At 36.9% G+C, this 17933-nt stretch overlaps 1 protein-coding gene across 2 annotated transcripts; it reads right to left on the minus strand.

The window, feature by feature from the left end:
• Nucleotides 1-2000: 2000 nt before the first annotated feature.
• LOC136676957 (uncharacterized) lies at nt 2001-17813 on the minus strand. Of its 2 annotated transcripts, XM_066654273.1 has the most exons (10): nt 17739-17813; nt 12116-14201; nt 10635-10734; nt 9678-9755; nt 9429-9521; nt 9058-9190; nt 7816-7930; nt 6796-6920; nt 5066-5149; nt 2001-3695 (listed from the first exon to the last, which is right to left on the minus strand). In XM_066654273.1, exons 1-10 carry the CDS (start codon nt 17776-17778, stop codon nt 3580-3582), a joined length of 2970 nt encoding a protein of 989 aa, XP_066510370.1. In that variant the 5' UTR covers nt 17779-17813; the 3' UTR covers nt 2001-3579. The 2 variants fall into 2 exon arrangements, with proteins under 2 accessions (XP_066510370.1, XP_066510371.1); XM_066654274.1 differs by lacking the exons at nt 2001-3695; nt 5066-5149 and adding an exon at nt 6312-6370.
• Nucleotides 17814-17933: the final 120 nt, after the last annotated feature.

The following is a 17933-nucleotide window of genomic DNA, read 5'->3' on the forward strand; positions in this document are numbered from 1 at the left end:
TACATTAATTAATTTAATTCATTGTCTAGTTATCCAGTTCAGGGTCACGGTGGGTCTGGAGCCCACCTGACTCACACTCACACATTCACTCACACACTCACACCTATGGACACTTCCTGAAGTACTCTGGAACTCAGTATTGAGCACTATAACGAGTACTTTTGAAAAGGGATGGTGGGTTCAAAAAGGGCTGGGTGGGAGTAAGAATCAATTATTTACCTTGTTAGCACAGAAATGAAATTGACTACATATACAAGCAAAAATAAATATTTAGTATTTAGATTGCTTAGATAGCAGTAATATAAGCAGCAAACATCTGACTAACTTAAGATGACATTTTGTTGTTTTGCTGCTTTTAGGCACAACTCTGAGGAAGCTAAGTGTGTACATTTCAAACTAGCAATGGTATTTAAAATATCACTGGATTCGTAGTATTCTTTGCAGTATTTATTTTTCTTAGTTATTCTTATTCAGTATTCACTTTTTATGCCCGAGCATCCCCTTGAGTCCCCCCTCAAATGCCCTGGTTCAATTGTTGCAACTGAGGCCAGAAGAATTATCCATGCTCTATGCTTTAACACTTGGTGATCTGTGAGATTGTTTGTACCACAATGAAAGTTACTGAACTTTTCAGTACGACCCCTTCTACTGCAGTGTTCATTTGCTGGTGGACTCTGCCCTTCCAACAGCCAGATTCCGCCAGTGTGTTTATGTATGGAAATGTATTCTCTATGCTTGATTTTGAAACCCTTTAATATTTTTGAAATGTACTGTACATTGTAGGTATATTATGTAAACAAGGTATATTTATTTGTATTTGCTGTCCAGATATATGTAACCACTTATCCTATTCAGGGTCACGGTGGGTATGGAGCGTATCCGAAATCACTGGGTGCAAGGCAGGAACACACCCTGGAGGGAGTGCCGGTCCTTCACAGGGCGACACACACTCACACATTCATTCACACACTCACACCTATGCTTTTCCTCCTACACTTTTGAGTCAGAGGAAACCCACGCAGACACGTGGAGAACACACCAAATTCCTCACAGACAGTCACCCGGAGCGTGACTCAAACCCACAACCTCCAGGTCCCTGGAGCTGTGTGACTGTGACACTACCTGCTGTTACTATTGTATATAAAAATATGTAAAATTGATTTTAAGTTTTGCAAAAACAAACTCAAGGTATAGCTTTGAACAGTGTATGCAGATTTGAAACAAGAAAAAAATATTATGCAATCTGACATAAAAAAAAAAAAAATATATATATATATATATATACACCAACAAATGGGCCTGTTGTGGGAAACTTTAGTTCAGACATTTCAGTTCAGACATTGTCTATGCACGATATCTAAGGTATGTTTTGGATCTTAATGGAGCAAACTTTAATTTACATCAATATGAAAGTATGTAAATTTACTCAAAAACTATTTAGATATTTGAAGGTTTTGAACTTTAGAACTGACATTAAGTGGCATGCCATGGAATTACCTAAAACTTAATTGAAATATTCTGTACTCAAGTCTTTGCCCACAAGTATCTATCGACAATCTGACAACTGTCAAGTCAGCAATATTCCCCATGATTGTGTAGCCTACAGAACTAGACTGAGAGACCATTTAAAGGCCTTTGCAGGTGTTTTGAGATAATTAGCTGATTAGAGTGTGGCACCAGGTGTCTTCAATATTGAATCTTTTCACAATATTCTAATTTTTTAAGATACCGAATTTGAGGTTTTCATTATTTGTTAGTTATAATCATCAAATTAAAAGAAATAACCACTTGAAATATATCAGTCTGTGTGTAATGAATGAGTATAAGTTTCACTTTTTGAATGGAATTACAGAAATAAATCAACTTTTTCATGATGTTCTAATCTTATGACCAGCACCTGTATATTAAGTTAAAACAAACAATATACAAAAAATAAACAAACAAACAAATAAACAAAAAAACGAAATTTTATCTCTAACCTAAGTTTTATTTTATCTCTTTAGAATGTATTTGGTTGTTCTGAATGATGTTAATATTGTTCTTGGCCTACAATATTCAGTACAGAATTTCACAATTGTTGAAACCTGTTTGTAAATGAGACATATTCAAAACTAATATTTAATCCTAAACATAGAAAAGAAAATCATGGTTTAGGGCCAAAATATGCTGATAATTTACACAAACATCTTAAAAAAACATACAATGATAAGTACACAGCAGTCTTTTATAACCAGTCACGGAATAATAAGTATTACCTTAATGTATATTCAGAGGTATTCCAATCACAATGGAAATAAAAATGGTAATAATAATGCATTGTTAACAATAAACACATTAGCTTTCTTTCCACTGAAATTACCATTTTTTATTACCATTATTATTTTTATTATTCCACCTGTTTATCCTAATTAAAGCCAGCATTAAGAAACTATCTATCCATGGGTTGCAGTCACATGATTTCTTTCGGCATGGCCATCTTTTTGGGAATTAATTTTCTGGGTTCAGAGTGCAGCACTAATGTAAACGGTTGGGGCATAAAGGATGCCGCAGTGTAGCATGAGGAGAAAAAGACTATTAGCCACATTAGCATTTTCGCCATAGGATTTAATGGAATATTGTTAGCATGTCAGGTACTAATGTGTTTCTCTGCTCTTCTAACAGAATCTGAGTGAGTTAGACATACACAGATCATATACAAGCTTCAGTAATCCTCTCATTTCACTTATGTTTGGTTTAGCATGTAAGAAACTAAAGACATAAGGAACATATTCTTTTTACTCAGCCACTGTTTACAGGGTAAATAACCCGACCTGCTGACCCTGTGCTCTGAGAGTGGAACGGATTCTTGGAGGATAACGATTTATCATGACTGCCTCAATTAACATTTTGATTTGACTTAAAATTGAATAAAGTAGTTCTCCTTGTCTGAAAGTGTGTGTGATTAGTGAGAGATGTTTCCAAGCTGCTGTGAAACTGAATCCCAAATATTTACAGTCCAATATACTAATTTTTCCTTCATTATGTACTTTTTCTTGGTCTTTATAAACAAGATTAATAAATAATTTTAATCCAGCACAGTGTCAACATTTTTAGCATAATGATTTTATATCAGTCATACCCATTTTTATATCTCTCATAGTTCTTGGTAATATTTGTATTAGTTTTTTTTTTTTCAGAATAAAAGTCTCTGTGAATTTAAAAGCTTTTTGAGACATTTGAGAAGTTTAAAAAAAGAGTTATAACCTGTACACAGGACAGTAATCTGAATGGTCCGATGGTGGACCAACAGTGGTCTACAGTCAGTGATGTGCCAAACGTTTTATGCCAGTAGACCCATATATGCCCAATGTCTGCTGACTGAGAAAGAGGAATAGAGCCCTGTTTATAAATTTGACATGGATAAATGGGTCAATGATCCATATTTAAATTTCTTTTAACGTCTAAATGAGACTGAATGTGTTTACAGAAATTGTGTAATGAGTAGATCCTCAATATGATGGCTACTCTACACAGTGACATCAGCTGCAACCTATGGATAGAAATCTTGAGAATCTAATATCTGTGGTCACTGTGTGGGCACTAAATCTCAGAATGATGTTCACTGCAGCACCAAACCATGGAGAAAAAAAATACAGAAAATAAAAGGATGTGGATCTTCCAGCTACAGTTACAGGCCAGCAGACCATCTGCACCACCTGAAAAAAACAGAGAGACATGATTCACTTTGTACTTATAACACAAAGTGGTTGAATTTCCTCAAATTATAATCAGTTTTATCTTGTTTCCTATTCAACAGGAACGCTAAGTAGTAGAGCCTCATTGTTGCTTATCTATGCTTAGCATTGCAGACTATGTAACTTTAGGAGGATGGTAGGATACTACCCTCCCTCCCCCATCATATCAGGGCAGTGTTGTACATGTGAATTACACTCTGGGTGAGCCTATGAGCCAAATATCAAATCTTCCTATACTAAGCAGCTCTGTTCAGAACGACCATTTTCAGTTCCTGTTCTTTTAAATATGAATGATCCTCGGTTTACTCCAAATGCAAGATGTCCAGGTATGAGGTGAGGAGCAGAAACATTGTTTTTTAGTCATTTTCACTCAGTTCTCTTAACTCGCATTACTCGTTTACAGTATATTTAATCGGTATGCTAATTTATCCATCCTCATTGTATTTCCTCTCTTTAACCTTATATTTGCACTCTCCCATAACTATGGGACCACTGCTGTGATTGGAGACACTCAGACAAGGGCAACTAATAATTCTGACATGCCTTTATGTAAGACTCCCAATTTAAAACCAATCCTATCAGGCTTTAGTCAGATAAATAAATACATAAACAAATAAATTTACTGGGTTGTTTTATTTGACAATGTGTTGGTTGGTAGAAACACCAGATCCCCAAATTAATTTGCTAATGTACTCAAAAAGTGATTTCATAATTATGTCACTGTGATTTCCACCATGTACAGATTTGTCTAATTGCAGTAAGTCTGTTGTAGCATTTTATTAAGGTGAAAACTATTGTAAATATGCAATATATAGTGATCCATTCCAAAGAAGAGCAGCTTCAATGTCTTATCTAGTTGTGTTTTTTTAATTTTCCAAAATACAATAAGTAACTACAAGTATATGTGGGCGGAGCTTAGATTGTTCAGCTGGGCTTTTTATGAGCACTTTGTTCTTAAATATCACTTCAATATTTAGGACATTTCAAATCTCAAAATTTCAAGGTTGCCTAGCTTTTTGCTTAGCAACATGCCATCATATTGTCCACTCACAAATTATGATCTGTTTCACAATCTAACATTGTAAGCAAGGCTTGAGTAATAACATAGGTGACGCCAGATTGGACATGTACCTATTCAGACACTTAAGACCTTGTTTGTGTTTGTGCTCATGTGTAATCTTTGGTGTGACTGCATTAAGAGATTGCTTAATAAAGCCTTAAACCTGAGCTGAATATCAGCACACAAACAAAATACCAGCAATTATGGGCATTGCATAACTTTATATATGTGAATGAGTTGAGTATGTGAGGTGTTTTGCAGTTAAACTTACTTTTCACACATTGTGTGCTCTGCATGAATTGGCCCATCTTCTCATTGTCTTTCACAGAATTCAACTTATTTTGATTCATCTGACCTGGGAGACAGGGTCAGATTTTGTTAGCACAGGGGAACTACGTTTTTTGATTGGTTCTAGCTTCACATACAATTTTTTAGAAACTCTTACTTACAGGCCACTTGAGACTCCACCTAAATTAACTCCATTATAAATACATTTTTGGATGATTAGGAATTATTTTCAAGATCCTAAACTAAATATCCAACATCAGTAACTCATTTGTGCATTATCTCAGTTTGAGACTGGGATAGTTCTAGCTAATTTGTGGAAAATAGATAAAGATTGGGGAGAAAATTAAGTAAAATAAGGAAAACTATGAAAATGTGAGAGAAGTTAGGAACCTCTGACACTCACCATCTTTAGAACACAAACATAATGTACAGATCCCATGAACAAGGTCATTTCACCCATCTCATATGTACACATTCTACAATAAATAATGAAACCTGTAACTGGAGCTTTTAAAGCTGAATAACCTGAATAGGTGCAATGCACTTTTTGTGTAATCTTTGTAATGTACTTCTTGTGTCATCTTTGTAATGTACCTTTTGTGTCATCTTTGTAATCTTTTTAAAGCCGTCTTTGAGGTCTTGGTAAATAGTAACATAGTTATTTTCTGATGATTGTGTTTACCCTGACATATTTTTGAAAGCAGTCACAAAGGTGTATTTAGTTATTTCCAGCTACAAACATATGATCTACTATAATAATGTCATTTAATATCTGTTTCCTTGCTGTGTGTCTTCAGGGTCTGAATGTCTGTAAATACCAATATTTTTATTATTATTATTTTATTAAATGAAACATTATATAAAAAATTATTCAATTTAATATGCAGTGTCTACTACTGCAACAAATTTAGACAGATTTTCTATTTTTATGTTAAATACTAAAAGTCCCTCAAGTGAAACTCACAGAATCTGCAGTTAGTTATGATAATAATATATAATTAATTATTTCTCACTTGTAGCTCATTAAACCAAGTGGAGAGGTTTTGTTGAAAGTCAAGATGTAAACTTTCAATCCATACCATGTAGAAGATATTACACATTCTCATTTGAATGTGAAGAAAAGTTGTTCTTGTATATGAAGTCTTTCAGAAAAGAAAACACTTTACATGCCTTCCATGTTGGGATGTTCTGAAGAAGCTGCACATGAGCCAGGGGTCATCATGTTCAATGCCAAGCATGGGTTAGAGAGCTGTGCAGCTCCCCAGCACTGGGAAGGTCAGTAGTGGAACTACATTTACATAGTATAGCAAAAAGATTATATTAAGTATAGGCTGTTGTTTTTGTTACAACAAAATCCATACTTCACTTTAGAAGACACTATGTGTAATACATAATGCATTGTACATAAGCCCCCACTGCCACATGCACCTTTACTGTTTCAGAACAACTTAAAGCTGGACATTCTCACATACCAGAGCCAGGCCTTGGGTTACAGTATATTGTTCCCTGTTTATTGGTGAGAGTGAGTGTAAATGGACTGAATGGTTCATTGTTCAGACAGACTGAACAGTCCCTCTCAGGTGGATGCTGGAGGGGGTAGCATCAAAGCGGGTATGGAGAAAGACAAAGGCTCAGTAAAGCACTCTGGTTATTCAGGCAGCTCAAGTGAACATTACAGTTTAATATCGCCATATTATTAAAAATCAATTTCACCTGACACAAGGAAGGTCACCTGCATGCACTTTCCTTCTGGCATTGGTGAGAGGGCTCCAGGCAAGATGGACACTCTGGACATGTTGATGTCCAAAATACCTGCTACCCTTTTACGGAAATCATACCTGTCAAAATAGTAAGAGCAAAATATACAGATGAAAATGTTAAATTTAGTGCCTTAGTTAAATATAACCATGACACCTGACAGTTTCTGAAACCTTAATGCCTAGGTTAACGGTGGTGTAAGCCATTGCAATGGAAATATTGTCCACTATATGTGTAAAAAATTCTACAGAAATCCCCTCTATTTAGTGAATTCAGCTACTTTAATGTGCACCTATTTTGAACACAGATATTCAGTGTTCAACTCCATAGAAAAATGCAGTGTAATAGGACAAAAATGCAAAAGTTATCTTCCCACTCTAGGCCACTATCTACACTCAAGGCCAAGCATGGACAAGAGGGGTATAAAGTTCCTTGGAAAATACACAGGCCATTTATCACAAATTTGATTACTTCCTTATATTTGCAGTGGAGCTACAAGTGTTACGTGACTATCAAAGCATACAATTTAAAAGTTAACCAACAATATCTCAAATATGTCTTTTCATTTCAAGTGTAATTTCAAATAAAGGCATTTATTTGGTTAATGATGCTTTATGACATACTGCTATCTATCAATTGGACAGGTGTCTATGCTTATTCCTCTCACAGTTACAGTGTCCTCAAACCTCCATGTTTATTCTGCATTGAGTCATCATCCTCTTAAATGTGAGTTATAAGCCAAAGTGTTTAACATCTAAAATTCTGAAATTTTTTTATGGAATAAAATGTGCATATGCCCTGCCAACATATAAGAAAATAGGAAAAATAGGGCGAGAACATATAATAGTTAAACAAACTACATCAATAAAAACTGATTGCATTAGCCTGCTTCTGTTAACATTATTAACACTTTAAATATTTACTTTCCTCTGTAAATATAAGCCAAATATCTTTACAAAAAATGTAAAGAAATACCTGCTGAAAGATGTCACGTTGCGGAAAATCTGCTGAGCTGAGGGTGATTCTGGGACAATGTCTGAACAAGCAATGGTTTCATTTCCTGCTATTAGGACCAGCGATCTGTACACAACTGATGAAAGGACATTTGTTGTTATAGAGGTAACCTTAATATAAATCCTCAGGAATTTATCTGATTATACATAACCCTGATTAACTAACTTGGTTTAAAACTAATTACCACATGGGAAAGATCTACAATTACAGATTGTACCCCTTTCAGCTGTATTTTAGACTTGCCAGCTTTCACTCTTAAAATAGGAGTAAACATAATGACTATATACACAATAACACCTAACTAAAACATTTACATTAAAAATCTTTCCAAATAGCATTATGCCAACTGCTGGCCCATTATAATGCACCTGAATCCGTTTGTGTTGTATTATTAAGTAATTAAAACTAGATATGCTTATGTAATTTCTGACATTATAGAGCATGCTATTCATCTATAAACATGAATAAAGGTATGCTGCAGAGCTAAAAGCAGCAGGAGCTGCCATTTTTGTATAACATAATTGTGTGTTACTCTACCTCAAATTATATAATATTTGGACATGGTTGGAGGCAAGTGATTGACAATTTAAGACATTTCCACAGTGCTAACTCAAGATTATAAGGTTCCATAACATGTTAGCTACACTGGCTTCATAGCTCCAGTACAACACTAAAGAGGCAAAATACAGACCGTTGACATTTCTTTAGTGAGTAAGTACAAATTAGTTTAAAATTGGGTAAGTAGTGGCAAACCAATACTTTTTGACCAGGTCCAGCACCTATGGGGTACAATTAGATAAGCCAATCAATCATTATGCCCCTCTAAACCAAACCAAGTGGAAGCACTTTTTTTTCCAACCTGAGAACAGAAACTGAGAGAGTAGATCAGACACCTGCAACTGTTAAGAGAGGGAATTAACGCTTTAAATATATTCATTCACAACAGTGATATCTTGTGACTGAAAGAGTCTGATGCTAAGAATATCTATAGTAAGATTTGTGACCATTTATTAGAACTCGAATCTCACACCTGTGCCTCTTTTTTGCAATTTAGTGGAGATATAACTAAAGCTAATGTAGCTAATGTAGCAGTAACATGCCACAAAATAGCATGGACAATATCATAGGGGGAATTTAGGGCTTCAAAGATTTTCTTAGCCAGTAGCACAGCTCCAAAGCCCCACATTTCATGTAATTTTCTACCTGTGAAATCTCCAGCCAACTGAACATGTGAGTCAGTGAACAGCTGTCTTTGCGTCAGACTGATGGAACCATGTTTACCAGTCAGATCCCCCACCGCACAGGCCAAAGGAGTGAGCTGAGAACAGCTGGAGCTCTTTTGGGGAGGTGGTATGAGAGAGAAATCAAGAGTTATTCTTTGTAAAGCCTTAATTTTTTTCTTTAAGAAAACCTACCTACAACTTACCCTCAGAAGACTTATATTTATGATATCAGGCAAAATAACGTGCATATAATGTGTCAAAAAACCCTCATGGCTTTCTATTTCCTTGTTCTAATAGTAATTTTATATAAAATGTAATGTTAACTAAACTGTTTTTTAACGTTTCTCTAACCTGTGCTGTCATGTTAAAAGGGTTAAATATTCCTCCCATTCCGGTCTGTCCTTCAGAAAGATTTTCAGTAATAAACCAGGAGGCTTTGGTGACCTGAATAAAATAGAAAGAGAGTTGGAATTGCATGAAGAAAATACAGCTTGTGCAAATACTTTTGTTAGGCTATTATGAAGATTGTCTTGAGATGAAAACTAACACTAATCTTTACAGTATATATACAGTATAACTTATTAAACATCAGCTACTCACATTAAGAGTTTTGGATGCACAGACATCCACCAGCAAAGTCACGTCTTTGTAGCTGCCATCAGGGAAGGTCTGTTGGGACTAATGATATGTAAAGAATGCAACTAATTATAACTCAACACTATAGAAAACAATGTCCAAAATGTATATAGTCTCCTCATAAGAAGTAACTGTATATAATATTGTTTATAATATTGTAATATTGAGCCTGAGGTCACCACTCTCAATGCCAAGTATTGGCTGGAGGGTTATGGATACCAACTAGCATGCAGAAAATTATTTTCATGCCTAAAATTAACAAATCATGTCCTTTGACCAGAGTTTTCTGCATAAATATGTGATCTTTTACCCGTAGCCATATCGCAGGTACAAAATAACATGGCTTCTACAAAGAGCAATATGTTTTGTCATTTATGTCTCACAAGAATGTATCATTAAGGTACACATGAGGTATTTATACTGAGATGAGTTTTCTCCTAGTACTGTAACAAGAATTGCCAGCCACATTTATTATCTCCTCCTCTCTCTCCAGACCCAGCCTATGTCCTCAGCACCACAGTGAAGACAGAAAGAGGAGAGCGTCACATTTTTCTGGCAGATTTAAAGAGATATCTCTCTCTTCGCTATAACACATTACATCCAGTGTGCCAGCTGGAGGCCAGCAATGCAGCAGACTCCTCTTATAGAAAGAGAACTATTACCCTGTTTCGGCCATTGACTATAATGAACACTAAATGTCATTATAGTTTTCAGGTACGTTTATAAATGCACACATAAAATCAAGCATAATGAATGAATAAAATAAAATGAGACATTCTATAGCAGCTGCATATGGGTCTAAGATCATCCTGCCCAATGTCAGAAGGGTATAAATCCTCTCAGCATTGGGCTGTGAACCAGTGGAACTGCATTCTCTAGAGAGATTAAGCTTATCTTATACCACTGGGATGGTAGTTTTACCAAGGTTATTGTCCCAGTCACAGAGCCACTGAATGTTGCCTTGGCGATGACCCAGAATGCATCTGAGGAGTTTTCAGCCATGATGTCCGCACACTGCATTCTGCAAAACATTCAAAAGTAATGATACCAAAAAAAACATCAGAACATATTAAAGCCAATTTCACAAACAGTTGCTTTTAGTTTAAGACTCAAAGCTCTTCAAATATTCATCTGTTACTCACTATTACCAAAGTGAATTATTTTTAGCTTTTAAGTCTCTGTTTCATTCTATAATGATTAGCTGCCCTGGAATGTGCCCAAAACTAACTATAAGATTAGAGGAGACTGTGCTTTTGCTGTAACGGCCCCTAAATTATGGAACAGTCTGCCCCTGTACATTTGACAGGCATCTAAACTGACACTTCTTAAACTGACTTTCTCTTTTCTCCTTAGATTTTGTCACCTAGTCTGTTGATTGCAGTTGTTTCTGTTTTTATTCTGTGTTGTATTGTTATATTGTTATGTATTTTATTTTTTGTACAGCATTTTGGTCTTTTTGTGAAAGTGTTAACGTGCTGTATAAATAAAGTTGGATTGGATTGGATATAAAAGAAATGATTCAGCATTTCCAAGACACTCAAAGTCATCTGACTTCTGCTGCACTCCAAGGCCTTTTTCAATCAGAGAGGAAGTCACTTTGCTCAATGCCATGTGTCAGTTAAAAATGTACAAACATCATTTGGCTGTGGTTGAATGGTGCCTGTAATCCAGAACTGATATTTCAGGATGAAGTATTTGTGGCTGAATTAAATCACAGATTTCCACAACAGCATCCCACCATCTAGTCTAAAGCCTTCCCAGAAAAGTAGAGGCCGTTGTTACATCAAGAATTAAAAAGTCCCTAATGATGCTCATGAACTCTTGAGAAATATTGAGTGTAAGTGTCTTCAAACATTTGTTCAGACATAGTGAACTATACAACAGAGAAGAATTGCTAGGTATGTAGATATCTGACCCTATAATGGATCCCAGATTGTTCTGGGGTAAACTGATATGAGCAGTGTGTTTCTCTAAAAGGGTTCAGATATGCCCACTCCAGGTTTACAGAGCCATTTTTCTCCACATTTTCAGATTTTATATTTAATGATCCTCTTCCCAAAATATTTTGTCTATAGGAAAACTTTAACCCAAATACCTTCAGCATTATACTCCAGTAGAATTATTAGTGATTTAGAGATCTTAGGCCTACTAATGCATTTATATTCATTGACTGTACCTTATGGGAACTGAAGAACACAATGAGGAACCAGGAACTCGACCACAATAGAGCATGTCATAAGTTGGATTACAAACAGTACAAACTGCTTCTTTAATGAATATATTTTTTCTTCTGCTATTGGTTTCAGTGAAAACGTTAGCTGTAAAAGTAGTATGTAGCATTATTCTAGATTCATTAATCTGTGATCACCTAACAGGGGGATTAAGATAAAAACTGAACTAACCTGGATCCGTTTTTGTAATGGATAACCAGTGAACGTCCAACGATGCTGTTGGGTCCACTCAGTGGCATATTACTGTCCATGTAATAGTTTTGGAATTCGGTCAGATTTGTTAGAAACCCAAACTTTCCACTGATATCTCCAATCTCATACTGATCCACTGAACCATTGCCAGGAGCTGGAGACAATGATATGTTCACAGCATAGGGGTTAAAGTGACCCATGATGTTTTCATTGGAACAAGCCTCTGCCCCAGTCTTTAATGGCAGTAAATGGACATGGTAACCAGCAGCTCTGCCCTCCAGCCCATTAAGAGAAATGTGGAGGTTGGTGAAACCCTGGGGAGAGGATTGGAAGAAGTGGACTTGTCCTCTGGAAGACCCAGGACCTTGCCAGGATCCAGACTGAGCGGTGGGAAAGCGTAGGAGGGTGAGGTTAGCACAGGCAATGCGATCACCTGCCTCATCAGGTCCATGGATCACCACAGACCTGCCAATCATGGCACCCAGTCCAGACAACCAGGACGTAGTGTCTGTGAAGAAATACTTATTGGCTAGCTTGCCTATACCTGCACTCAAATTCAACAATCTGTGCTTATTGGATAAGTCTCCAACTTCACAAGTAAAAGGACACTCTGGTCTGCAAAATACCTTGTAGCTGCTCAAGTTGGTATTGATTTGGTAGGGGTTCCAGTGGCCCCCAGTGGACTGACAGCGACCCTTGTCATAGTCTGTTTCTGTGCTGATGGGGTAGCTGTGGATGTGCCAGTGATGATTTTGAGTTGCAGAAGTGAATGGCTGTCCATAACACAAGTCCAAGAAAACAGAGACATCAGAATATGGGTTTCCACTCAGCTGGGTGAACAGGATATATCCCACCACTGGGCTTTGGAAGATGGCCCTGGCTGTGATCACTTCTCCAGGATAGCCAATGTTTGTACAAGCAAATCTTGTTCCATTTGGCTGGTGGAGAACCACGGAGCGACCCACAATGCTGTTCTTCCCAAACAATGGCAAATTCCAGTCAGTGAAACTGGCCTGAAAGACACTAGCATTTACTAAGGACCCATGCCTGGAGCTCAGATCTCCAACTTCGTAACTGTCATGTGTTGAGCCGAGAGGTGGGGGGTACACAGAAGCTTGAGTATTTACACCAAAGGGGTTCCAGTGACCCCCAAGATTATCATTAGTGCAGGTTCTCTCGGAAGGTGATCTCAGCTGTGATGTGGGAAACATGTGTACATGATATGGCCCCACCCTTCCATTGAGGTTAGTCAGGTTCACTATCAGAATGGTGAGGTCAAAAGGTGATGGCTGGCAAAAAGTAAGGTGACCTCTGATACCCCTCATGTCTACATGAGCACGGACCACCTTTGTTTCTAAAGTCCTGAGCTCAGCGCATGAATAACCTGAACTGTGGTTGATAAGAGCAAAATTGAACCCAGCACCAAATGAGATAATCTCGAGACGGGACTTGACAGGTTCAAGAGGAGAACCAGCCTTCAGTTGGCCCAATGTTTTCAACCCACTTAATTCTAAACCGCCCAGTAATGATTCACAGCTAGTTGCAGAACTTTTGGACAGAAAAACACTAACATTAGCAACAGGGGAGTCAGTCTGGTCTACACTAACCAGGTCTGCAAGAAGTATGCTACGTTGCTTCCCTGATACCTGCCTGAGGTAAATATTCCCAGCCACGGTTTTAAAAAAGCGAGCCTGCCATGTGCTGACTGTTGAGTTAGCTAGGAGCCCTGCACAAGCCTTCACACCATTGCAAGTTTCTACCAAAAGAGATAGTGCTTCCAGGTTGGATTTCTGCTCAAAGATTCCAGAGATGTTTACCACAGAATCAGGGTTATCCACAGAGAATGTGAAGATACTCTCTCCTATGTTTGCTTTCTCACAAGGTTGGGCCATGTGACCATACATTACAGGAAACTCTGTGACGGATATGTTGAAGGACCCACATTTCTTGGCACTGGTTCCAGTGAGGTTCACAGAGGCTGTCTGCAGTGTGGAGTCAAACCAGACGGAACCTGTTACTCCTGCCATGTTAAAATTGGCCAAATATTGTCCATTGGTAGAAGAACCTGGGAATTAAGAGTAGAAACATGTGGTGGAAGGCATATGTTATTAAGGACATTTTCACATTTATCTTATTAACACTGCAACCTTTCACTGCTTTACCTAATGTTCTGTCACTTACTTCACTTGTACATGGAGCAGTATTTTATTTGTTAACAACTGGACACACTCCAGGTGTTTAAAACACTAGGACTGCCAAAGTTCCACATTTAGTAAAAGGAACATTGTAAATATAGAAACTATATGTTTAAATAGGTTTGGTATTGTAGTATGGTTATTGTGGTTTCTTCAAACTTCTGTTGATGCCTGGAAAAAACTGGAATGTTTGTTGCCATGAAACTTCTCTGAGTTTATCACAGTGTTTCTCCATGGTAAAGTAACATGAGCAACCGACATACTATCATTCCACCACCCTAAATACATTTTGCAAAATAATTTTGTAAGGTAGGAATGTCTATATGGTTAGAACAAACAAAATGTCTCCCTGAGTAAATATATTTTAGATATTTCCTCAGAGAGAATGAAAATGTGACAGTATCTGTCACTGTTTCTGTTTGTTCTGTGTCTTTTACTGTGTTCTGATAGCCATGTTCTCTTTTTCCCCCACCTGTATCTTTAGCTGTGCCCTGCACTTTCCACTTTGAGCTGTCAGGCAGTCATGTGATTAAGCTCACAAGCATTTCCTATTGTGTTTAGTTTTTTTAAGCTCTATGTTTGCAATCTTAGGCCCCATCCACTTTTTTTAAGAACTGTGATTTTCCTCCCTTCATTTGTGAAAATATCTCAGTTCAGACTAAAACAAAAATGGTTGCATTATAATGCCAGTCCAACAGGGGGACATAGTACCACTTAAAAAGAGTCATAAAATACCACAAATCATGAGAGAAATGCAGACGTTTCATCTCGAATGAATAAATTATGAAATTACTGAATCTAGATCTTAATAGTGCTGATAATAGTTTCTGATTATATATATATATATATATATATATATATATATATAATATATAAATATATAAATATATATATATATATATATATATATATATATATATATATATATATATATATTTATTTATTTATTTATTTATTTATAAAGCTGTATGTCCCAGAGTGCATTGTGTTAACTACACTGAGGCCAGACATGGTGCTTTACACTAAAAGTAAACGGATAATTTATCTCAGAAAGAAAAAGCTGAAGTATGCAGACTTGGCGGCTGAAGTGAGGGAATGCGGGTGGCGGGCACATATAAGACCGGTGGAGTTAGGTGTTAGAGGATTTGTAGACAAATCGTCCACATCTCTGCTTGTGAAGTTTGGCATCAGGGGTCGGAAACTAAGGGCAACTGTGAAGGAGTTATCAGAAACAGCTGAAAGTTCTAGTCAGTGGTTGTGGATAAGGAGAGCCCAGATTACTTGGGGGAATGCACTCTAGAAGTGCTATTGGGATTGTTGGTGATGTAGCATGTAAAGTTCACATGGAACTGGTCACCAGAGTTCACTGTTAAGCCTTCTGGAGGTGTTGTATGCTTAATTCAGCAAAACACCATAGAGAGGAGGGGCCTGCCTAATGACCCCTGTGAAGAGTTAGTGATACAGTGGCTGGTTTGGATACTCAGGATAAGGATAGCCAGTTGCTGATTGGATCATAAACAGCCACAGCATCCTTGTGTTGAGGTGTAGGATTCAACAGGAATTTTGGTGGTTAAGTATGATTATACTTACTGATACAACATCATTCATATTTATTCATATGTTGGAATCTGAAAGCTAGTACTATCTGAATGTATACATTTGTTTGATTGTTTTAAATACAACATTTAATGAAACTAGCAGGTATTATGTTCATGTTTGATGTACAATATTTACACTTTTTCTTAGCAATTTAACCATTGTTCAGTTCTTCCAACTAACTAGGACTCCCCCAGTAATATATTGCTATCAAGTAAGGAGAGAGAAATAGCTTGAGACTTATGAAGCTACATTGTATCTTTTAAAAGTGCTGCTATCACAATAACATTGGAGTTCAACAGTTACAAGCACCCCTAAAAATTAATTTGGATAATAAATAACTGGCAATAAAACATGACCCATTGAAAACTGAAAAAATTCCTCTGTGTCTTTAGCACTTTTTCTCATGGATGCTTGTCATCAAACTCACAAAGAGGATCCTTTGTATTGCTCATAGATTTAAATTATAACTTGTATTTTGATTTTCCAGTCACAATTTATTTTGTCCTAACTCATTTGGCTTGTCATCTAGTTAAGTGCCTTTGCTTCAGATTTACAGTGCATGCAAATGAAGGTGTAGTAACTAATTAACTTTCAGCTCAGTTTCACACAGACATTGTCCTTTACAGCATTCTGGAGAAAGGCTATGAAAAATGAGAAGTCACACACCTCTGCAAAGGAACAAAGTGCCACAAAAGTGAGAGCAGTGTGCGACTGGAATACACAGAGCTCTTGTAACAGCGCTTTTTTAGCATCTGGCATCGGATGACAGTTGTGTAAATTTGGTGTTTTATTAAAAGTGATTATTCAACAATGCACTAATTTTCCAGGGACCTGTTCAAAGAAAATGCTGATGTCATAGTCCTTTTAAGGTGGAGTAAAATATGCAAGAATGAAAAGCCCATTTTAATCCACCTGACTTAATCCAAATTAACTGATGGAGAAAGGAAAGAAAAAAAAGAGAAACACAATGTGAAATAGGCACTAGCGTTTTTATCGGAAACAAATACTTTTTAGATGCGCTATGTAGGGTCAGGGTCACTGAGAGATGTTATTATGACATTAAAGTGTTTGTCACACACACACACACAAACTCTCTCGCTCTCTCATTTACAAACAGTTCTTTAGGGAGCAAAACAGTATTTTATGGAACTTTAGACCTCACACAAATTACAGAGGCACATTTTTAGACTGATGACAAAACAGTGATAAATCAAAAAACAATTTGGGAGTATTATGCCTAACCCCGTTCACTTCACAAACTTATCTTCAGTCATGTGTTTGTAATGATTTACTGTGCTAGCATTCCACTCTCTCCAGAAATTAGGTTTTTATCAACCCATGTGCATATCTTAAAAAAATGTTTTTGTTTTGTTCCAGGTGATTTTTTTTACATTGCTGAGACTGCCATAGTCATTTATACATAATTTATGTAACATTATGAACCAACAACTGAGCTATCAGTTTTGCGCTCTTAACGTGAGCCATGTTCAAGTTCTTGTTTGTGATACATTTGCTAAATGTAATAAGTGTAATGCCAGAATAACTTCATTCTAGAGTCTCAGTGCAATAGAGTCAAATTTAAAAGAAAATGGCATAGGACATCTGCTGTGACTGGAAGAGTTACAGTACACATGAGCTACAGACAGAGAATTTATCTGTCACCATCAACAGACTCAAGGGTCTAACATTATTAGAGAGCTAAAACCCTGAAAAAAAAACAGAAGATGAATGGATTTCAAGGACAGAAAATGACCTACAACCTGCCTTGTCCCCAAAAACAATCCAAAATAATCATAAACAGGACTTACCCCACAGACACAACAGGAGAAAAGCTGCTGAAAGGCACATGTTGGCAGCTGTGTGTTTCCGTGTATGTGTGTGTGACAGGGTGAGAGAACAAGAGTGTGTGTGTGTGTGTGGGTGCTGGGATTACTTGAGTTGTTTCAAAAGGGAAGCCCCTCGCTGCTCCTGTGAATGGGTCTGTGTGTGTGTGTGTGTGTCCT

This window comes from Hoplias malabaricus, chromosome X2, assembly GCF_029633855.1.
Source record: "Hoplias malabaricus isolate fHopMal1 chromosome X2, fHopMal1.hap1, whole genome shotgun sequence".
NCBI lineage: Eukaryota > Metazoa > Chordata > Actinopteri > Characiformes > Erythrinidae > Hoplias > Hoplias malabaricus.